At 52.6% G+C, this 24,608-nt stretch overlaps 1 protein-coding gene across 1 annotated transcript in view; it reads right to left on the minus strand.

Annotated features, from left to right (window-relative positions):
- Positions 1 to 212: 212 nt before the first annotated feature.
- Positions 213 to 24,608, minus strand: part of LOC130198373 (partitioning defective 3 homolog) — a 174,476-nt gene continuing 150,080 nt past the window's right edge. Inside the window, exons 23-25 of the mRNA XM_056421526.1 lie at positions 9,031 to 9,154; positions 4,951 to 5,096; positions 213 to 2,000 (exon numbers count right to left, since the gene is read on the minus strand). Of these exons, the coding sequence (XP_056277501.1) occupies positions 1,610 to 2,000; positions 4,951 to 5,096; positions 9,031 to 9,154 (661 nt within the window). The 3' untranslated portion in view covers positions 213 to 1,609. The remainder of the gene's footprint in view (positions 2,001 to 4,950; positions 5,097 to 9,030; positions 9,155 to 24,608) is intronic.

Genomic DNA, 24,608 nt, shown 5'->3' on the forward strand with positions numbered 1-24,608 from the left:
GACGTGACCTTTGACCTCCTCAGATCCCCCGCGAGGGACAACGGGGACGCGGTGGCGTTCAGGGAGATGACCTCAGTGCGTTTCCACGGCAACCAGCTTCTTCTCCGTCACGGTTTCAGCGTCAGCTGCTGCCGGCGTCACTCAGTCATGTCACCTCCCCCCCCCCGGCTCAGGGGGCGGGGCCAGAGGAGAAGAAGAGGGCGGGGCTTGAGCAGGATGTAAACGGCTCTCCGTTTTATTCTAGATTTGATTTGTACAGGAAAACAAAAACATTCTGTTTACATTCCTCAAGAATGTAAAAAAAAACACACAAACAAACAACGAGCGCTTCAACTTCACTCCTCATTATTATTATGTTTAAACGCGTTGCGGTCCATGACCCGCCAAAATAAAACACACTGGAGGAGGAGCCAAAGAGGACATATTAATAAATGATATGAAACAAATCATCACGTCCTCGTGTAGAAAGGCACTTATTGATTATTGATGATTGATGATGGATCTCAGTTCTTCTCCACAGCTTCTATATTATTTGGTTTTCTTCGTGGATTCAAACCGTCGGCGAGGGGGCGGAGTCAACGCGGCGTGACGCCCAATCACACGCGGGAATAATGCCACGTAGTCTTCATCGTCATCCATTACCTCCATGAACCACCAGGGTGAACGTTCTGCAAGTGAAGGGGGGGGGGAGGGGGGGAGGGGCACTTCCTGTTTCCTGTCCCTCTCCAACAGACTAATCTCACATCTGATGGAGGAGAAGCAGAGTCCATCCTGGAGAGGCGTGTCCCGCTAAACGCTTTAACGGCTAAAATTACCGCCGTTGAAAGCGATTAACTCCTCGCGCCTCCTCTTCCAGCTCCTCCTCCTCCTCCTCCAGAGGAGACGCGGCTCGCCTCACGCCGGCCGGTCGATCGCCCGTCTGCCATCTCGACTCCGTCTCGGCGCGTCGGAGGCGCTCTGCCATCTCCTCGCGAAGAAACGTTCGGATTCTGGAGCGACGAGGAGGAGGAGGAGGAGGAGGGCTGCGATGAGAGGAAGGAGGCGAGAATAGAGGTGTCGAGGTAGAAGGAAAGGAAGCTAATGAACAGAGAGGAGGACGACAAGGAGCCGGAGACAGACAGAGAGGCGGGAGGCCGGGGAGTCGAGCTCAGAGCGGAGCGGGAAGGGGATCGGAGGTTTAATTAATAACACGCACACTGCGCCTCCTGCTTCTCTCCTACATTTACGCCCGTGTTCTCTCTTCTCCCCGAGGAGTCGAGTGAGTGAGTGAAGGAGTCGAGGAGGAAACGGGGGGGGGGGCGCCATGCGGGACTTTTAACGCCACGAACGCCCGCCGGTGAAACACGTAAAGCCCACACGGAAAGGGACGCCTCCCCGTGGGCTCAGAGGGACACGCCCACTTGCTCAGAAGGACACGCCCACTCGCTCAGAAGGACACGCCCACTCGCTCGCCGCTCTCCCGCCAGTTTCTCGATGAATCAGAGTCCCCCGGACCTTTAGGGCGCCCCGTCCTCGAGGCTCGTGGCGCCCGCCGCCGCCCTTTACGCCGCCGCCCTTTCCGCCGCCGCCGCCCCCCGCCGCTCCAGTCCTCCGTCCGGCTCTTCGTTCCTCAGGAATAAAAAAGTCTTCCTTTCTCCGACCCGATTCTGTTCATCCTCGCCAACTGCGAGGGCGACGGCGGCACGTCGTGGCGGTACGGGCCCTTGGGGGAGGCGGGGTCCTTCAGGCGCGCCGCGGGGTACCCGCCGCCGCCGCTCTCCTGCGCCAGCTTCCCTTTGGCCTCCTGCTCCCGGCGCCGCTGCTCCTGCCTCAGCAGCTCCTGGGCCTCCAGGAGGACGCGGGCGTTGACTCCGCCCCCCCCGCCGCCCGGGTGTCCGTTCCTGGAGCTCTGGTAGCTCGAGTAGCGCGGGTTGTCCTTCGCCGACTGGAAGACCTCGCCGGGCGGGTTCGCCTTGTCCCACGGGTCCTGGGAGACGGAGCTGGGGTTCTTCCTGGGTTGCCTGACAGGAAACAGGAAACAGGAAGCAGCGGGGGGGTCAGATTCGGCTTTTTTTCTTTATTTTCAATTCAGTTTATTTTGTCAAACATTATCATAATTTTCTGTATTTTTTTTTGACTAAACAATTCATCTTTTCCCCCACAAAAAAAGTGATAATATGTCGTTAATTAATGCAAATCAATTGATTCTTGACAAACGTCTTTTTAATTAACAAACTTTTTAAAATCTCAATTCTATTCAGTTTATTTCGTGTCGCCCAATATCACAGATACAAACATGTCTCTCACGATCTGGACACACACGGCATCCCTGACCTTTGACCTTTGATCAGGAGAAACTCCCACAAACTAGAAATAAAACCAGGTAAAGGACTAAACTTTAGTTTTGCTCCGTGAACTTCAGCGTCTGATTCTTCAGAAGAAAAGCGAAAAGTCAGACGTGACGAAGAAAGAACTGATTTCACATCAATGAATCAGCAACGCGTTCATCTCCATGACAACCTGACCCAAAGAATAACTCCCATAACGTTAGTTTAAACCTCTGAGGGGGCGGAGCCTGGACGTCACGGCCAATGAAAGGTGTCTGACATCGCTTCTCATCTTTGCTTGGCTGGCCTCTTCGTGGCAGCCTCACTGTGTGTGTGTGTGTGTGTGTGTTTGTCAGGGTGTGTGTGTCTATGTGAGTGTGTTTGTCAGTGTGTTCGGTCCATGTGTGTGTGTCAATGTGTGTGTTTATCAGGGTGTGTGTCTGTGTGTGTGTGTTTATCAGGGTGTGTGTGTGTGTCAATGTGTGTGTGTTTGTCAGTGTGTGTGTGTCAGTGTGTGTGTGTGTTTGTCAGTGTGTGTGTGTGTGCATACGATATGTCCCACTATAGCTCCACCCATTTATCTCCAGGACACCGACAAAAATGAGAGAAGAAGAAGAAGAAGAAGAAGAAGAAGAAGAAGAAGAAGAAGAAGAAGAAGAGCATTAATGGATTCTGACTGGATGTTAATTATCAGGTTTATCAGTCGGCTGTGAAGAAATCCTATTATCCTGGTGTTTGGATTTGAGGAGGCAGGAAGGAGAGAGAGAGAGAGAGAGAGAATAAATGGCTCAATGGGAATAGAGAAGACTTGTCTGTATTCAGAGGAGCGATGGGGGGATGACACGCGGCTCCATCGGAGGGATGGAGGAATGCAGCTCGCTTCGTTCTTCGCGGTCGAGCGATTCCAAATCCAAGAGGAGGAGAGTCTGATTTCACATGTTGACGAAGAGGGGGACCCCCCCCCCCCAACCAGATCACTCCCTCCGTCTGATGCCCTGCCAGGAGGGGGAGGAGGAGGAGGAGGGTCCGTGTGTGGTAAACAGATGTCCACGCCGTCGCTCTGATTCCTGACGGATGATCACAAAACTGAAAGGTTGAAAAGGTGACGGAGCCAGATTGAGAGGAGAGATACAAAAATATGTGTGTGTGTGTGGGGGGGGGGGGATTTGTCTTGAGGTCACCGTGCCGACCAAAACGCCGCCGCCGCAACAGCTGCTGTCGGACGACCAGCGATGAAGACGAGGGGCCTTTTATTTTCACTTACAAAAAACAAAGGGATCTGACCTTTGAGAATGAAATCTGCTTTTTTCCCGGCGGCCATTAATTTCACAATCCAGTCGTGTTCCCACGGGGACCCCCCCCCTCATCCCCCCCCCTCATTATCCCCCCCCCCCCATGTGAAAACCATTCGAGGCTGCCAGATATATGTCAAACAACATCTGGCAGCGTGTTTTTAGATTTTTTCTTCTTGTCCAAACAAAGCGGCTTCTTAATGGAGTTAGTGGGAAGAAGCGGCCGCGAGGATGTTGTTGTTGTTGTTGTTGATGAGCGAGACGGCGAGGTTCATTCATCTCTCAGCTGTGATCTTCACCCCGCTGAAGGGTTCAGGTGGATGAGGTGGACGACGGCGCCGGAGTCATTACAGATGTTGTGTTTAGTTAAACTCGATGTTTTCACTTCCTGCCTGAAGAGAAGAATCAAAGCGTCTCTCCGACGCTCCGACCTGGAGCGCCACGTCAACCGTATCCAAGACGGCTTCCCAAACGGAGGCCTGTGTTTGACCCCTCAGGGTGACCTCTGAGGCCCCGCCGACCCCTCCTAGGACCTCGATGACGTCGCCCGGTAGGCGCCGCGGCTCGGGGAGACGCGGCGGAGGGCTTTCAACGGCGGTATGAATAGAAGCCGGGCGACGTGTATCAGGTTACCGTGACGACGCAAAGATCTGCCCGCGTGAAACTGGACCGAGCCGGTTCACCTGACCGCTGAGGACCGGCATCTAAAAATAATAAATCACCTCATCTAATAAGATGAAAGAGGAACTATGAGATGTCTCCATACCGCCACACACACACACACACACACACACACACACACACACACACACACACACACACACACACACACACACACACACACACACACACACACACACACACACACACACACACACACACACACACACACACACACACACACACTTCCTGGCACAACAGGCAGTCATATCATGCAGATCAAAGGGAATTACATTAAGGAGAGCAAAGCAATCATGTCAGATCTGTAGGAGAGGGTAACGTGATCTGTGTGTGTGTGTGTGTGTGCAGGTGTGTGTACTGAAGCTGACCAGATGCGACCCTTTTAGCTGACTCAGATGTTTTATATATAATCTGCTGTCATTACTGTAACATGGGACGGGCTCGCACAAGCAGGAAGTCACACACACACTAACACCAAGCACACACACACACACACACACTTCTTGAGAGACATTATGGAACATCACATTAAATTACAGGATGTAAAATAGATACAAACACAGTCACAACCTCCCGGACACATTTCATATTGAACAGACGGGAGCCAGAGAAGAGTTCACACACACACACACACCATGCCCCCCCACACACACACACACTCTCTCTCTTACCGTGGCAGGGAGCTGTACTGCCGCTGAGCCTGGGCGAACGAGTCTCTCTCCTCCTGGCGCTGCCGCTGCATCTGGACCTCCACGGACACCGAGTGGCGCCCCGGCTGCTGGCCGCGCGCCGCCTGCCCGTTGCTGCCGGCGTTCGACTGGAGACGGCGAGACGGTCACACACTTTGACTCAAACGCCGCCGACACACGCGAGGACACGCGGGACGGGTGTCTACGAGTTAGGATCATATGCAGGATCACGTGATGTCGGCCGGGTTCAGGGACGTACCACACGGGGCATTGAGGCGGGGGATGGGGATGTTTAGTAGACTTTCCCACTACCAATACTAATATCTGTACACAACATTTTAAATAAAAGGTTATAATCCACGTCTGTTCAAGTTGTCACCACTCTGTCATGTTATCCTATTAGACGTCTCAATTATACGCATGAGATCTTAAATGTGTGTTTTTGTGAGGTCAAAATGACATTTAATGAAATGTAAAGCTTGGTGATGGATGTTTGAATGGAGATGTTTGGAGGAGCCGCCACTCAGACTTATGAAATCAGAGCTTTTCCTCAGTCTATTTCATGTAATTGGTCCTCCACACTTCAAACGCTCGCTGTACGACATGTTGCACTTTATAATAACGGTAATAATCTCCAATTAGGATCACGCAGTAACATCTCACACCGACGGGAACGCAGCTCCATCAAAGCAACTTGAAGTTATTTATTTCATTTCATTTATTTCATTCATTTCATTTATTTAATGTAATTAATGTAATTAACGTAATTAATGTAATTAATGTAATAATTTATTTTATTTATTAATTTCATTTATGAAATTGTTAAACTTTTTTATTTACATGTTTATATTTATTTTTCTTTCATGTGGACTGTATGAATATAAAAGGTTTAATAAGAAAAGCTAATCTCTGCTTGGAGGAATGTTTTTATAATAAGAATCTTATTTTATGATGAAGAAATACTTTTTAAGTCGAGGTTAAAAACACAAAACATTCGACACCCGACACTTTACTTTAAATTCAGTTCCACACAGTAGCCCAATAAAAAGTAGTAGCAGCCCCTGAAACAGGATCGCCCCCCCCCCCCCTTTAATACTTACCAGCAGGCTGTCGGGGCGGTCACGCCCTGAGCTCGTCTTCTCAGGTCACAATGAAGGTGAGACACAGACAGACAGTGGGGGGGGGGGGCATGCTGGAGACTCATAGCAGGCGGTCGTGATGAGGCTGATGGATTGTTAGTGGTTGTTAATGTTAGTGAAGGACACGGCGGTCACAACCTCAAGGTCCCGCCCCCCACACATCGGACCACGGAGCTGATGTTCATAGAACTGAGTGGGGGCCATAACTGAGGGGGGGTGATAACTGTGGGGGGGTGATAACTGAGCCCCCGGTCTTAATTACTTTCACGGCCGCGCTCCATCTTGAGATGCTGGCGGGAGACCAGCGGATATCAGTTTGTGTGACGGCCATAAAACGATTAATAGTACTAAAGAGACTCCCCCCCCCCCCTTTAAACCAATTGATGCCGGGGCAATCGCATTGATTGGCACTTGGAGGGGGGGAGGGGGAGAGGGGGGATGACCTACAGGTAAATTACATTGACAATATGTTTCTCATCTAGAACTAGAAAAGCACCTCGAGGAATCAGAGTCACGGTTACAGTGAAACACGAGAGGAATATTACCCCCCCCCCCCTCATCCAGTGAATGAACTCCTCTCTTCCCACAGTGGTATAAACGAGAGCAATAAAGCCGGTGTGTGTGTGTGTGTGTGTGTGTCGGGAGAAAGCGGGCATCGGTCACCCTGATGGAATTAGACCAGGCTACCCACAATCCTCCTGTGCTCCCAAATTATGGTGCCGAAGAGGAGAAATAAATCCATCATTATAACGGATGAAGAAGCAACAGCAGCGTAGCTCTGCCGCACACAACAACACTGCGATGTAGCGAGGTGAGTTCTACCGCACACAGCGCTTAGCTCTTGGCTAACACAAACCGTTAAGCGTGGCAGTGAGTTCTACCGCTGCTGATGAACTCTCTGTGAATCTCCGACAACGGCGAAGGCCTACCCTGAGGAAGTTGCGGTGAGCGGTATAAATACCTGGGAGTCCACATCACCGGATCTGACATGAGCTGAGGAAATTTAAAGTTCCCAGAGAGATCCTTCAGTCCTTCTACTCTGCTGTGTAGAGAGCGCTGACTTGTAAATAGTGTGTACTTGTTGCCTTTGCATTTGCCCTGCGCAGCACTTTCATTTCACTGCACACACACCCTGTGTATGTGACTGAAGAAGAAGAAGAGGATAGAAGAAGAAGAACAAGAAGAAGAACAAGAAGAAGTAGATGAAGGGGAGAGAGAGAAAGAAGAAGTAGAAGAAGATCAAGAAGATGAAGAAGAAGATGAAGAAGATGGCTGAGGCAGCTTGTGTTGAAAATGGATAATTGGGCCAATCAAGCACAAAGAGGGGGGGGGGGTGACCCTCAGGTGAACAACATGCCGCCCCCCCCCCCCCCCTCCCTGAAGCCTAAATATTAAAACAAGTACGTTATCTAAAGAGACGTTAGCCAGGAATCAATTAATTTGCATTATCTAACGGCGTATATATATATATATACATCTATACGCCGTTAGATATATATATATATTATATATTATCTCTCGGGGGTAAAACTGATTAATCGTCTAGAAAAGGTTAAAAGAAAATACTGAAAACATCTAAATACAAAAATAATTTAAAAACAGGACCATTGAATTAATTTAATTGAAATAATTAAACACATTTACCCCCCAGTGCATTTGAAAGGTTGCCTAAAAATGACTTTAAATGATTTTATAACTCATCGTTTATCAGTTATTCGACTAATCCCTTCAGCCCGACAGGCGGATTTCATCTCCTGTAAAACTACTTCTCATTAATTTGGGAGAAACAGATTCATACTTCTCTTTTTTTTATTTATTGCTTTGGCCCAAAATTCCCCAAAATTTATCCGTCAGATCCCAAAAGGACCCTCAGCCGGTCCGCAGCCCCCCGGCCCCGTTCTGAGGGGGTTACGCAACAAGGAAGCGAGGGGGCAATCTCCCATGATGCACTGCAGCGGACGTCAGAACTGAAGACACATCTTTATTGAACGTTTCGGCTCGCGAAAAATAAAACGAGCCGTCGCTCTTCATCATCGGCTTCGTAAAATCACGGGACTGAATTCTCCCGCCGAAGACACAGAGAGAAAAGTGACGACAGCGGCAATAAAAAATAATAATTAAAAAAGAGTCGGTACAGTAAATATACAAAAACAGTGTGTGTGCAAAAGTGACAAACAGACGATTCATGTTCGCCAGACGTCACGCGGACAAAAGACGTCGTGTGGATCGACTCATAGAAACAAAACAATAATCACATAATGATGCCAATTAAATGAAAAAGAATTAGCAAAAATCTGAGTTAAAATGATCGACACATGAAACAATGTTTAAAAACCCCAAAGCACTGGAGGACGAGAATAAATACTGGAAACATGACGTGTGATGTCATCACTAAAAAAAATGACAGTTCAAATGTACCCCCCCCCCCCCACACACACACACACACAGTGTGAAGACACACCCGAGTCCATGAGGCGGTGGTGAACACTGACACACAGAGACGTGGAGGGGGGGGGGGTACGATGGATGAGTAGAGTGGGTGGTGTCGGGGGGGTGGGGTTAGTGGTGGATGCGTCAGGAGGTGTGCAAACCCCTGCATGCATTGGAGGGTGAAGGGTTAGCGTTAGCACGATTAGCCAGGAAGGTCCACGGGGGTTAATGGTGATCCGAGTAGAAGTGGGTGGAGGGGGGGGGGCATCAGTTTTGTTCATGGCTGGTAGTTGAGTGTGGGGGGGGGTGGTGGGGGGGGTTAGTGACGTTAGCGCCGATACGCCGGCGAGGTTCTGTCTTCGGTGCTAACGCCGTTAGCGTTCTCCTCGTGTGGAAGAGTCTCGGGTTTTTTGGCGGCGGCCATCTTGTCCGGGCCCGCGGAGCGCCTGGAGGCCCCGCCCCCTCGCCCCCCCGGCTCCGCTCAGACACTCACCCAGGGCTGCTCGAAGCTGTAGGTCCTCCGGCGGTCGTCGGGGTCGTCCGGGACGCTCTGCGCCTGCTGGAACTCCTGCCGCAGCGTCTGTATCCGATCGTGGTTGCTCGGCGCTAGCCGGCTACTGAGGAGGGGGAGGGGGAGAGGGGGGGGGGGAGAGACGATGAGTGACCTGGTTCCATCGGAGACAAGAAGAAGAGCAGAAGTGGCCCCGCAGGCCGCTCCTCGGGGCCCGGCGGGCTGCGACCGTCAACTCATCAAACGCTGCAGAAAGCAGGCGTCTCTCAGCGCGATGAATCAACCTAATGACCCTCTGATGTATCATTCATCAGTGGTGAGACCCCCCCCCCCCCATCTTCCTCTTGGCCTCAATATCATTCACCCAGCGCTCCGCCGTGGTCGGCTGAGCCTTGCGGCGCCGACATCAAACACTGCAGCCGTCAGGGTGCGTCGCTCACGCTACACCCAACACGCACTGAGCTATAAGGGCATGATATATATTTAATGTTTATATATATATATATATATTTGGCTGTGGGACAAATAAAGGAATATCACATCATATCATATCGTATATATATATATTTATTTTATATATATATATATATATTTAATATATTATATAAATATGTATATATATATGTATTATATGTATTTAATATATAGATATATATTATATATTTATATTTTATATATAATATATATATATGTATATATATATATGTATATATATTTAATATATATATCCTATATATATTATATAAATATACACATAATATATATTAAACCAACCCGAGTTTTCTTTTATGTGCCTGAAATAAATAAATACAAATATTCCAATGGGGGTAAACAAGTGAAACGTGGGTGAAGTATGTTAATCATAGCTCCTGCAGATGAATATAAATCAATTTCCATCTTTTAAGTAACTGTTAAAGTATTTGAGGACGCAACTGACCAGCTGAGTTAACACTTCTTTTTCTCTTATATCGGCCAAAACGGAGAGAAATATCAGAGGAAGGCATGAAGGAGGAGACAGGTTAGAGTTAAATCGACACCTCCTCCTCCTCCGACAGAGGAAACTAATTAAGACGTGTTCCCTCTCAAACAGTGTGTGTGTGTGTGTGTGTGTGTGTGTGAGTGAGTGTCGGTGAATGAAGGACCAGCGGGGGGGCGTTGACTCCGAACTCGACTTTTCAACTTTCTAACTCTGCCAGGAAATTCCTGGAGACTTTCTTATCTCTAAGAACAAAAAAAACAAAGAAGGTCAACCCGACGACTCTCTCCCGGCTCCCCGCCGTTTGTTTTTGTGCAAACTTTTTTTTTTCTCTCTCTCCTCGGAAAACTTAAAAGGTCAGCAAAAATAAGCTGACCACCTTCTGTTTTTTTAACACTTCAACTGCAAACACAAAAAACAGGATGTGAAAAAAAAAAAGAGGGAAAATCTAGAAATAAAATCTGGAAAAGAGGAAACAAGCCCCGCCCATCTTAAGGCTAGACTGTAAATGTCTCTCCGTCTGGACGGAACTTTACTGAATGCATTTCATCCATCACAAAACAACCAGATAGTGTAATGCGATAACATGAAGCGCAGCAGCAGGACCCGTTCCCCCCAGACGAGGAGGAGGAGGCCAGAGCCGTCCGCCTGAGGAGGGGCCAGGAGAACCTGTCATGTGCGATCCGGCTAATCACCGCGAGACGCAGCGCAGCCGCCCGGCCTCTCCGGGGCGCGGCCGACCCCCCGGCTGAGGGTCGAGGCCTCAGAAAGCCTCACATCTCACGTAAACAGACGTCCCACAGGGCGACCTTTTGAGGACGCAATCATCCCATGACCATTACGGTGTCAACAGGAAGTGGAGTTTCAGGAAACAGAGTCTTCTTCGCTCAGACCCAACGAGTCGGGTCTGCGTCAGCGCCTCCCAACGTATCCGTCCACACGAGCTCCCCCTCCCTCCAGGCGCCTGTAATCAGAAGCACGTGGTCGTTGAGGTCCGCCTGTAGACCTGAGACTCAAATAAAGGGATCAAAAGCCATCCGATGTCCTCGTCCGACAAAAACCTCCGTAAATCAATGGAGGAAAGAGCAACGGTGCAAAACCGAACAACAAGCGCCGCGACCCCCGGAGACCGTGTGAGATGAGCTCCGTCCTCTGGGCGGGATCGCTCCATATCTGGCGTTAAGGTCGCCGCGTCTCCGGGACTCAATAACGGGAGCGAGGGCTCGCCGACCGGGCTGTTGACGGCCGTCTTTCATGCCCCCCCCTCCATCTCGGTCTTAAGCCCGGGAGGAGGATGAGCTCTGAGGAGATGCAAAGTCTCACACTGCCGCTCTTTGTTCCAATGAAATGAAAGGACCAATTTTAGATCATCACAATTCGGGTGTTAGCTTGTTTTTCCGACACGTGGCGTTCCTTTGATCCAGGAATGTTGTTCGGTGGAAGGAGAACTCGGACGAACGGTGCCATCTCACGACCGTGAGACGGCCAGAGACACGGGTTCATAAACCCTCCCAGGAACCATGTCGGGAACCTGGAGGGAGGGAGGCGTCTTTTGATTTGAAGTCGGTCCCGAGACACACGGAGGTAGAGGAAGCGAAGCTTCGCCGAGCGAGGCCGAGGCAGTCGGAGAAAGCCGGGTGGAATTCTCGCTTCAAACGACGTGGAAGAGGACGCGGTCCGATTTGGACGCGACCCAAAACTAATAGGACTTCATCAGAGCCGCGATGTCGCTTGAGAATTCTAGTTTTAATGTAGAAATGAAACCCGTGACATCGACGGGCCGCCGGGTGGAGGGGAGGGCCTCCGCGGAACAGCTGATGCGCGGAGTCCTAATCCCGTGGATTAGAAATTAATGACATCATTCACGCGGGCGGCTCCTCCCAGCATCCTTCACACCGACCGCCGTCTGCACGCGGGGCCGTACATCTGAGGAACGCTCGTCTAGAGGATCGGGGGGCGACTGCTTAGGAGATCGACAGCTGGAGTGACCCAGAGGTCCAGGACCGGAGAGCCGGAGTGGATCCTCACGTCTGTTTAGCGTCCAGGACCCTGGTGGCGAGCGCCCAATCATAGTGGCGAGCGTCCGACCTCGGTGGCGAGCGTATCGAGACGTTTCTGTACCTTTAATATCATAACAAAGTACATCGGATAAATCAAAGCGTGTCTTCATTAAGTGATTCTTTAATAAATCTTGCATCGATAAACTTCATTTCATAATAATAAACTTTCTTTAATTAGAAGCCGTCTTAATGAAACATTTCATTAACCTCGAGCTCGCCGGCCCGTCAAAGGAACATTGACCGATGTGCCGATAAGCCCCGCCCCCAAACGTCTCTGACAGCCGGCTCCTGTAATCTCGTCAGACAGAGAGAAACCAAACCGAGATGATAATCCGGCGTCGTATCGATCAGAAAGGCTCGCGGGGCGGCGAAGACGAGGGAGAGCGATGCCGGTGCTAACTTCTATACAACCAGAAGAGTCTCCCCCTGGTGGTCAGGAGAGGGAATGCAGCTTTAACACATGAAGCATAGACTTCTATACAACCAGAGGAGTCGCCCCCTGGTGGTCAGGAGAGAGAATGCAGCTTTAACACATGAAGCATAGATTTCTATACAACCAGAGGAGCCCCCTGGTGGTCAGGAGAGAGAATGCAGCTTTAACACATGAAGCATAGACTTCTATACAACCAGAGGAGTCGCCCTCTGGTGGTCAGGAGAGAGAATGCAGCTTTAACACATGAATCATAGACTTCTATACAACCAGAGGAGTCGCCCCCTGGTGGTCAGGAGAGAGAATGCAGCTTTAACACATGAAGCATATACTTCTATACAACCAGAGGAGTCGCCCCCTGGTGGTCAGGAGAGGGAATGCAGCTTTAACACATGAAGCATAGACTTCTATACAACCAGAGGAGTCGTCCCCTGGTGGTCAGGAGAGAGAATGCAGCTTTAAATGACAAATCTATCTGCGTGTGTCTTAACGTAGACGACCATCGTGTGTTTTGCTCTCCATGAAGAACGAAAGGTAGAGTTTAATAATTTTTCTTTCACTGAAGATGAACTCCGTTTTTTAAGGTGCTTTATACGTCATTTTTAACGCCTTCCTTTATCAATATACTTCCCGAAGTCTCTGCCGACTTCTCCTAGTTGGACGATTATAAAAGACTTGAGTTGTGTTCGGGGAATGGAGCTTTTCTCTCTCTTCTCACTCTTTCAACCCTGCAACGGCAGAACTGTCCAAGAAGGGACTCGAAGTTAAAAAAAAGAAGAAGAATAATCTGACAGACGCCAGTAGCTGGAAGCAGCCGGTCTACATCGAATATGCCGATTTCTGTCGCTTTGATCCCGTTTCATCATATCAGAGACGATGGCTCACACACTTTGCAACTCTCAAGACACGGAGAGGTTAAAGAAAGAAGGATTATCTCTGAGGCTCGCGGCCTCGCAGCCGTGTGACGACGCGCCGGAGAGATTAGAGGAGGCCAGGAGGCCATGTGGGCTCTCGTGAAACCGGTCCTGCTTCTACCCTGAGATTACAGACTGAACCCCGGAGCACCGGCGGGTACGAGGCCCATTAGCAGAAAACACGGCAATCAGGATGCCGATCGATGCGATAGCTGCGCACTTGGCAACTCGTTGTCGAGCCCCCCCCCGTCGCTGCAGGTCTTCCGCTCGCTCAGCGGATATGAACTCCAAACACTTTCCCTTTCTAAAAGCCGTCCTGCCCGTTGGCCTCGATGCAGTTCATCCCATCGGGGATTTGTCTTGTTTTCTGAAATGAAACAATTAATTTGTTTCCTTGAGCTTCGGAAGCAGAAGATTAGACTTGGATCCTCCTTCCCGAGCCTCGGCGGCCCCCGGGGGCCCGGCGCTTTGTGCGGAGCAGACGGTAAACACGGGAATCCATCGACGGCTCCGACTACATTTAATTGTTGTTTTCTGGTTTTAAAAAGGGCATTTTTACCTTCGCATTGAAAATGCAGAAGGTTGTTTTGATCGCCGTGTATTCATTTATTTATTTATTTGTATGCGTGTTACTCGCATAACTAAAAAAATATTAAACCGAATCGCATGACATTTGGTGGGATGATTGGTTATTATCCGGGGACCATTTGATTAGATTTTGGGATCGATCGGGTCAAAGGTCATGAAAAGGTCAACATCTTCTTTTTACCATAGCACGGTCAATTTCTATCCAGTTGCCATGCAACTAATGCCAACATGTTCATAAGTCAAAGCCCAATCTTGTGATATGTGAAGGTATGCGCTCTACCGAGTGCCCGTTCTAGTTTTCTCTGTTTTAATGCACTCGCCGCTGGTCGGTCACGTGATACTGAGTGATATCTGAGTGATATCGGCTTCAGCTTCTTAAAAAAAAGAATCATGAGACAGTTTCCTCGCCGATGTTTCCCCGTTTGTTCTGACGCTGAGCGTCCCCGTCGGGATGAAAGCGAGGAGAGATCGTGTTGGATCTCACAGAAAACACTAACGGAACGTCTCGTGACACGACATCCGTTACCGTGACTACATCGGCGCCATCTATTCCACTGGCTCGACGCGTGAGCCGCCGCTACGCTAACGCGGTTAGCCGGAGGCGGGAACCGGCACTTAGTCGGGAGAAGGAAAAGAAATGACCCCGTCGGGCCGTTTGGCCAATTATTTCAAACCGAATAAACATCGTGCGGTCGGGAGAGCGGCGGCGGCGGCTCTGCCCGTCTCGTGGCGGGAAACGTCGGTTTATGTATTTTGTGTCTTAATAATGAGAAATTAGAGTATTAGTCACGTTTCTGCTCGACGGCCGATACCTTTCATTTGTTTTTCTTCAAGTTTACATCAACCACCTGTAAAGTGATAGAGAGGCCAGTTAATTATGTATTTACGTATAAAAGTCGACATTAAGGGGCTCAACTCGACATCACACCCCCAGTCGTGTAATTAAAATGCGTCACAGCTCAGGCGGCCGTTTGTCCTTCTTTGTCAGAACATCCTTTACCCACACGTCCTCTCTCTCCTCCCATTGTTTCCTTTTGTTCACTTTCGGTTCACTTCCTCGCGTTAAAATGCAGAATAAATAACGCCGGACTCCCTGATCCGAGACGCGGCGTCTCATCCCCTCCGTCGGCGACGGGTGGAGCTCCATCACACAACGGACAGACGAGCCACTTGTTGTAATGCGTCTGAGCTTCAGCGCGTCGGGATCGCCCCCGCGCCTCAGAACCGATGCTCACAGGCCACGACTTGTTTGTTGTTGTTGTTGTTGTGCATCGCCGTGAGTCAGCCCGCCCGGTCACCTGAGGAGACCGTAACCAGGCAACAGGGTTCGGATCCGAGTTCTCCCGAGTTACCCGCCTACTAATGATTCCTCTCGGCGTCGACGTGGCCGTGAGATCCTCAAGAGCGTCGACTCGGAGCGCGGCTTCAACAACGCTGCAGAGAGGCGGGAGGAGGAGGAGAAACTAGTTTGGACCTGCAGGCACCCACAAGGGCCACAAGGGCCACAAGAGTCACAAGGGCCACAAGGGCCAGGAGAGTCACAAGAGCCACGAGTCATGTTTCCTCCGAGGAGCCGAGGTCTTAGGAACCAGCAGTCTTATCAGCGGAGGTTTTAAGAGTCCCACTTTCTCACTCCTGCTTTCTTTTTGAAACACTTTGAGTTCTCAGCCGAACTCGACACCGAGCTTCACGCTCAAAAATAAAAACTAAAGTCACGAGCTATTTGGCTCTTTTCTTTTCGTGCAGGCAGTTTCAGCTTCACGAGCACCTCGTGAGGACCCGAGAAACAGACGGGTCGCTGAGTGTGTTCAGGAGATTATTATTGAGTCGGACCCCCCGAGAAAAATGAGATCCGATCCAAAGAGCCGACGAGCCAAACGGATCCAAACAGCAACAGGACAGTGTCATCCTGACAGCCAATCAGATGGAAGCAACAGTGAGGATCCCCCCCCCCCCCCGGACAATGTTACACTGAGCAACGACGAGGGGCGATTGAGCATTTCAGATTAACTGCAATGACTAATAATGACTTGAATGCATGGAGCCATTAAGTCAGAAGCCCCGCCCCCTGAGGCCGTCTGAGTGGCCGCATTATTCACGGGATTCATCTCTCTTGTGACGGAAGACTGGAGCGCCCTTTCCTGAAAGGAGACGAACGAGGAAAGGAAACTAGGGTACGAGACGAGGCGGCAGTCGTTTGGGGGCTGAAGGAAGTAAGTAGAGCGAGAGGCTAAATTAGAAGTCCAAAAATAAAAAGGAAAGAGTTGGACACTTTGCATATCGCCAGCGCCGGCGGTCATTTGGGGGGGAGAGAGAGGGGAGATAGAGGAGAGGGGAGAGAGAGGAGGAGGGAGAGAGAGAGAGAGGGGGGAGAGAGAGGAGGGAGAGAGAGAGAGAGGAGAGAGAGAGAGAGGGGAGAGAGAGAGGAGAGCGAGAGAGAGAGGAGAGGGAGGGAGAGAGAGAGGAGAGAGAGGAGAGGGAGAGAGAGGAGAGAGGGGGAGAGAAAGAGGAGAGGAAAGGAGAGGGAGGGAGAGAGAGAGGAGGGGGAGAGAGAGAGAGGGAGGGAGAGAGAGAGAGGGAGGGAGAGAGAGGGGGGAGAGATAGAGGGAGAGAGAGGAGAGGGGGACAGAGAGAGGAGGGGGAGAGAGAGGAGGGGAGAGAGAGAGAGGGAGAGAGAGAGAGGGGAGAGAGAGAGAGGGGGAGGAGGGGAGAGAGAGAGGAGAGAGAGGAGAGGAGATGAGAGGGAGAGGAGGGGAGAGAGAGGAGAGGGGGAGAGAGAGGGGGACAGAGAGAGGGGGGAGAGAGAGGGAGAGGGGGGAGAGAGAGGGGGACAGAGAGAGAGAGAGAGGGGGGAGAGAGAGGGAGAGGGGGGAGAGAGAGAGAGGAGGGGGGGTGACTGACAGAGAAGAAGGAAATTGAATTGGAGCAGTCGGATTTCTGGGGAAGAAATCGTGGTCCTGTGTGTGTGTGTGTGTGTGTGTGTGGTGTGTGTGTATGTGTGTGTGTGGTGTGTGTATCTGTGTGTGGTGTGTGTGTGGTGTGTGTGTATGTGTGTGTATCTGTGTGTGGTGTGTGTGTGTGTGTGTGTGTGTGTGTGTGTGTGTGTGTGTGTGTGTGTGTGTGTGTATGTGTGTGTGGTGTGTGTGTGTGTATGTGTGTGTGGTGTGTGTGTGTGTGTGTGACGGATGGACGTCTCACTTGTAATGGTTCCAATAGTCAGAGAGCTGTATGATGCAGGCCGACGGCAGCATCAGCAGCATCTGATAAATCATAATCTAAGTCGTATTAGGATCCATTATCATCGGGAGGCGGGGCAGCTTCTCCTCGGTTTCGGGAGGGGGGGGGGGGGTGCAAAACGGGAGTGGAAGCATCTTGTGACAGCGGGCGATTTCTATTTCGCGAGAGAAGGAGCGAGCGCGTGATGTACGATCGCCATGGCGACGCCGGCGAGGCATTCGGTGGACGCCACGGCGATCCTCAGGTGCTCGACAACATCTCCGATATGTATGAAACATGAAGGATGAAACATGAAGTATGAAACATGAAGTATGAAACATGAAGTATGAAACATGAAGTATGAAACATGAGCCGCGGGCAAAAAGACGACGGCAGTCTAGAGATGTGAAGGTCGACAGGATGAAGACGTGATCATGCTTTACTTTATTTAGGACCAAGATGTAAAACATCGTGACTCACGTCTTTATCTCTACAACATGTGAGTGGATACAGACCCCCCCCCCCCTCCCCCCCTTCCCCAAATTGTGTTTCCCAAACGACTCCTCATGGGAGAGGAGGTAAAGTGCAGCTCTGATTCAGCGTTCATCGGCTTCATGAAATATTCAAAATACACGACGAGCTCTGGGAGACGAGGACGCGAGTTCTCAAAGACCCCCCCCCCCCCAAAACAAATCAAAAGTGATTGTTTTTAATGCAGAAACATTCAGCCCCCCCCCCCCCCCTCATGTCCCGGAGCTCCGATCATTCGTCTTTTGCAGCTTCGCTCTAAACAGTTAATACCTCGAGCTTCTTAACACACGTCGATAAAATGTCAGCGATGCCCCCCCCCACACACACACACACACACCTACACCCTCTCTGTTTGAGAAGCCTCTCATCGCTCCAGGGCCTCTCTCTCTGAGGCTTTACGAGTGAGAACGGACATCCAGCGTTGGGAGGTTCTGATTGGACCTCGTGGGTCTGGATTGGACCGGCACCGTGTCACCGGCCCGGCGTGCAGACGGTCCACTGGATGATGTCATGGCGCTACCGGTCTGTACTAGATGACGTGATCATGAAGGTATTCAGCTCTACGGGGAGGAGGGGGAAACGATGTGAGCTGCACGTTGTTTTTGCATCTATTAACATAGAAGTAGATGTTGTGTTAAAGGTGTCTTTGTTTGTCGTCATTGGACTCGACTCAACGCGCCTCGGCTCCACCGCAAAGATGATTTATTTTTGCCAAACGGCGTGCAGGGAAGCTGCCGCCGTCGGTTTTAGATTGACTCTGGACGGCTCTCAACATGGCCGACGACCGGGTCTGCTGGCTAACGGCGCTGCGTTACCACCTTTGACCAGAGGGGGGCGGAACAAAGGACGCAAAGTAACGTAAAAAACAAAAATGTAATGAACACACGGTAAGAGGAACCCGGCAGCCTCAGGGAGGGGCGTGTCCTCAGGAGGGGCGTGGCCTCAGGAGGAGCATGTCCTCATGAGGGGCGTGGCCTCATGAGGATGAGTCTAGACCAATAAAAAGGGCCCGGGTGCATCCTCCTGTGGACAGGTGACACGGTGACCCCCCTGGAGCAGCTGACTGTACTTGATGTGTGTGTGTGTGTGTTTTTTTAACTGATATCTTGTAGGTTTAGTCTGCTTAAATGTGCCAAAAAAAATATTAAAAGCCAGAGCTGCCAGTTTTTATTGGAGCATAAAAAAAAAGACCCCCCCCCAATAGTGGAACAATAACACACACACACACACATACAACTCAAAGGGTGTCACACAGTTTTTGACGAATACCCCCCACACGGTTGTCCTCGGTTCAAAGCCCTCTGTGGGGGGAGCGGGTGTGTGTGTGTGTGTGTGTGGGGGGGGGGGGGGGGGGGGTTCGGTCTGCCGTCTAGGGATCCGCTGTCAAGCCTGTTTGAGGGTGTGGAGGGTGGAGGGGGCGGGGGGGGGCGGGTGGAGGAGAGATGAAGAAAAAGAAGACGTTAAAAAAGAGTAAGGAAGACGAGGAGACGCGGGCCAAGTGTGAAGGAGGGATGACGGAGGAGGCAGAAGGGAAGAGGGGAGGAACAAAGGAGGTGAGTTTGTGGGGGAGAAGACAAGCGGCCCCCGCCGCGTACGTTTGGATCGCTCTCCTCTCGGTGTGGGAGCCCCGCCGCATTTCATCTTCAGGCATTCATGTATTTTAAGACTATCTATAAAGCCGTGTTCTGAGATATGGAGAGAGAGAGAGAGAGAGCGAGGGAGAGGGGGGGGAGAGGGGGAGAGAGAGAGAGATGTTTGGGTCGTCATCTTCTTTATGATTATTGGAGTCATTTCATGTGTTTTTTGGGGGCGGAGTCACGTCACATCTTTAAACTATTTGGCGACCGGATCTTCTTCCCCTTCAACTTTCAACTGGAGTCCTGAATTATTCAGCGGGGGGGGGGGGGGGCGTTGACCCTTTTTTCTGGTTATGAAAATAGCTGCAAAGAGACGGGCGGCCATCTTTTCCAATTCTGAATACATAATTCTGATGGGGGCGGAGCTGGAGGAGAAGTTATGGGAGATGGACGCAAGGGATGGATGAAGAAGGATATTTAAAGATCTGGGGCAGACAGTGAGGAGGAGGAGGAGGAGGAGGAGGAGGGAAGCAATGAGGAAGGGGTCGGTTGAGTGGACGGGTGGCGATGAAGGGGCGGTGGGAGGAGTCAGGCGATAGCCACGTCCACATAACCCCCGCGGCCCGAGGTCCGGACCATGAAGACATTCTGAAAGATATTTTCCCTTTCTCCTTCGGGCGCTGAAGGAAGTGAACGAGCGAGAAGACGAGCGAGGGTGCGGTCTGTCTACATCTCTGACTGCTGTGACCCAACATAGCAACAATATGTATGCACGCAGGGGGAGACGGGGACACGTGGGGGAGACGGGGACATGTGGGGGAGACGGGGACATGTGGGGGAGACGGGGACATGTGGGGGAGACAGGGACATGTGCGGGAGACGGGGACATGTGCGGGAGACGGGGACATGGGGGACACGGGACATGTGGGGGAGACGGGGACATGTGGGGAGGCAGGGACATGGGGACAGGGACATGTGGGAGACGGGACATGTGGGAGACAGGGGACATGTGGGGAGGCGGGGACATGTGGGGAGGGACATGGGGACATGTGGGGAGACGGGACATGTGGGGAGAGGGGACATGTGGGGAGACGGGGACATGTGGGGAGACAGGGACATGGGGAGACGGGGACATGTGGGAGGCAGGGACATGTGGGGGAGACAGGGACATGTGCGGGAGACGGGGACATGTGGGAGGCAGGGGACATGTGGGGACACGGGGACATGTGGGGAGGCAGGGGACATGTGGGGGAGACGGGGACATGTGGGGGAGACAGGGACATGTGCGGGAGACGGGGACATGTGGGGGACACGGGGACATGTGGGGGAGACGGGGACCTGTGGGGGAGATGGGGACATGTGGGGGACACGGGGACATGTGGGAGGCAGGGACATGTGGGGAGAGGGGACATGTGGGGAGGCAGGGACATGTGGGGAGAGGGGACATGTGGGGAGGCAGGGGACATGTGGGGAGACGGGACATGTGGGGGAGAGGGGACATGTGGGAGGCAGGGGACATGTGGGGAGAGGGGACATGTGCGGGAGACGGGGACATGTGGGGAGGCAGGGACATGTGGGGAGGCAGGGGACATGTGGGGAGAGGGGACATGTGGGGAGGCAGGGACATGTGGGGAGGCAGGGGACATGTGGCGGAGACGGGGACATGTGGGGGAGAGGGGACATGTGGGGAGACGGGACATGTGGGGAGGCAGGGGACATGTGGGGAGAGGGGGACATGTGGGGAGGCAGGGGACATGTGGGGGAGACGGGGACCTGGACATGTGGGGGAGACGGGGACATGTGGGGGAGACGGGGACATGTGGGGGAGACGGGGACATGTGGGGGAGACGGGGACATGTGGGGGAGAGGGGGACATGTGCGGGAGACGGGGACATGTGGGAGGCAGGGACATGTGGGGAGACGGGGACATGTGGGAGAGGGGACATGTGGGAGGCAGGGGACATGTGGGGAGAGGGGACATGTGGGGAGGCAGGGGACATGTGGGGAGACGGGACATGTGGGGGAGACAGGGACATGTGGGGGAGACGGGGACATGTGCGGGAGACGGGGACATGTGGGGAGGCAGGGGACATGTGGGGAGGGGGGACAGGTGGGGGAGAGGGGGACATGTGGGGAGGCAGGGGACATGTGGGGAGACGGGGACATGTGGGGAGGCAGGGACATGTGGGGAGAGGGGACATGTGGGGAGACGGGACATGTGGGGAGAGGGGACATGTGGGGAGGCAGGGGACATGTGGGAGGCGGGACATGTGGGGAGACAGGGACATGTGTGGGAGCAGGGGACATGTGGGGAGGCAGGGGACATGTGGGGAGAGGGGGACATGTGGGGGAGAGGGGGACATGTGGGGGAGACAGGGACCTGGACATGTGGGGTAGACGGGGACATGTGCGGGAGACGGGGACATGTGTGGGAGACGGGGACATGTGGGGGAGACGGGGACATGTGGGGAGAGGGGACATGTGGGGAGAGGGGACATGTGGGGGAGACGGGGACTTGGACATGTGAGACAGGGACATGGGAGACGGGGACATGTGCGGGAGACGGGGACATGTGGGAGACAGGGACATGTGGGGAGAGGGGACATGTGGGGAGGCAGGGGACATGTGGGGAGATGGGGACATGTGGGGAGACGGGACATGTGGGGGAGACGGGGACATGTGGGGGAGACAGGGACATGTGCGGGAGACGGGGACATGTGCGGGAGACGGGGACATGTGGGGGAGACGGGGACATGTGGGGGAGACGGGGACATGTGGGGAGAGGGGAGATGTGGGGAGGCAGGGACCTGTGGGGAGACGGGACCTGTGGGGAGACGGGACATGTGGGGAGAGGGGGACCTGTGGGGGAGATGGGGACATGTGGGGACACGGGACATGTGGGGAGGGGGGGACATGTGGGGGAGACGGGGACATGTGGGGGAGACGGGGACTTGGACATGTGAGACAGGGACATGTGGGGGAGACGGGGACATGTGGGGGAGAGGGGGACATGTGGGGGAGACGGGGACATGTGCGGGAGGCAGGGGACATGTGGGAGGCAGGGGACATGTGGGAGGCAGGGGACATGTGGGGGAGACGGGGACATGTGGGGAGACGGGACATGTGGGGGAGACAGGGACATGTGCGGAGGCGGGACATGTGGGAGGCAGGGGACATGTGGGGAGAGGGGACATGTGGGGAGGCAGGGACATGTGGGGAGACGGGGACATGTGCGGAGGCAGGGGACATGTGGGAGGCAGGGGACATGTGGGGAGGCGGGGACATGTGGGGAGGCAGGGGACATGTGGGGACACGGGGACATGTGGGGAGATGGGGACATGTGGGAGGCAGGGGACATGTGGGGAGGCAGGGACATGTGGGGGAGACGGGGACATGTGGGGGAGAGGGGGACATGTGGGGGAGACGGGGACATGTGGGGGAGAGGGGGACATGTGGGGGAGACGGGGACATGTGGGGGAGACAGGGAGGAGGAGCTGAGGAGGAATCTGAATGATCGTTCCTTCAGACACAAACCACCTAAAAACAACAACGATATGTTGACTGGACGGGTCTCGACCGGAGGAAACCGAGTCAGAGCGCCAGAGCGGCGAGCGGCACATAGTCCTGCGATCTCGACTGTGAGCCCCCCCCCTCCTCCCCCCTCCTCCCCCCCCAGCGGTGTAAACTGATGAGAGACGACGGAAACTCTCGATTGACCTCAAACGGCCACGAGACAGGCAATGGGGACGGGGGGGGGGGGGGGTGCCTGTGTGTGTGGCTCTCATCACCGCTTCCTGAATACAACAACGGAAATCAGATCCACAGGGAGGGGAAGGTCAGGGCAGCCCCCCCCCCCCCTCCTCTCCTCCAATGAGAGTGGGCCTCTCATGGGACCGATCGCTCACAGACGGAGAACACAACGCGGAGGCTCCTCCCCCTCGACTCTCTTTCTCTGAACGGCATTCGTACAAGTTTAAAAAATACTTTTAGATTAACTGATCAATTTAAACTAAATTCACCATTTCAAGATGGCCACAAGTGAGTATGAGGAATTTGACGTTTCCAATTTATCAATAATTGAGAAGTAAGATAATCATCGGTAGTGACCTTGACCTTTGACCCCCCCCCCCTCCCTCCTCTCATCTGGTTAAAGCCCCCATACGAAGCGACCGGTGACCCCGGCGAGCGATGAGCGGCGGGCAGAGAAATCGCTCCCCGATCGATACGGATCGAGTCGATGAGCCTCGACGACGCCCCCCAACAATCGTAAAAAGACACTTTTAACTGCGGGCGGCCGGGATCGGTCCGATTGATCGGAGCGAGAGAGAGAGAGAGGGAGAGAGAGAGAGCGACATAAATCAAGTGTTAAAAGGACATTCACAGGGACTCGGGCTTATTGATTCATCATTATTTGTACTAACCGGCCGGAGGGGCGGAGGGGGGAGAGGAGGAGAGAGGAGGGGGGGGAGAATCTGTTATCTGAAGGAGGGGGAATAAAAGATAGTGGGGTGATCAATAGGTCTCGTAACAGGCCCGGCTGATCATCTCCTCCTCCTCCTCCTCCTCCTCACTAAGACCAGACGGTTTAACGAGGCAGAGTTTCTTTATTATTTTATTCCTTCTCAGATTTTTTATTTCAATAACTTTTTTTTTTTTAAAGAGAAGAAAGTGAAAACAGCGATTAACTAAACTAAAAACTTTAGAGAAACTTTTCCATCACTGAGTGAAACTGACGGGAAGGAATGGAGAGAACCCCCCGCGGAGAACTGATTATATTAAGGGGGAAAAAATAAATAAATAAAAGAGAGAAAGAAACGAGCCCCCCTCCCCCTCCCCCTCAACGACCAGAGAGCTGTCAACACTCCTCCGCTGCTTCCTTCTCCTCCGCTAAACCATCCCTCTCTTCCTCCCTTAAAGTCTCGGGAGGCCGTTTGGAATATTATTTTTTAAAAGGACACGCGCTCTCCTCCTCTTCCTCCTGCGAGAACTTCAAACTGGCAGTTTTGACAACGGTGGTGGGTCTACGGGGGGGGGGGGGGGTCAGCGACGTCTGGCTCCTGTCAAGCCTTCCCGAAGTGGACAGGGGTCTGGAATATGATACGTGGGGGGGGGGGGGGGGGCGTCTTGAAGACATCAGGCGATGAGGACTAATTGAGATCTCCTTTAATCTGGAAGGTTTCCCCCGTGTGTGAGTGTTGGTTTGATTTAAGGTGATTCAAGAGTCCAATTAGCCACCAAAGAGACGGCATGAGCCCCCCCCCCCCCCCC

Source organism: Pseudoliparis swirei, chromosome 8, assembly GCF_029220125.1.
Source record: "Pseudoliparis swirei isolate HS2019 ecotype Mariana Trench chromosome 8, NWPU_hadal_v1, whole genome shotgun sequence".
Classification (NCBI taxonomy): domain Eukaryota; kingdom Metazoa; phylum Chordata; class Actinopteri; order Perciformes; family Liparidae; genus Pseudoliparis; species Pseudoliparis swirei.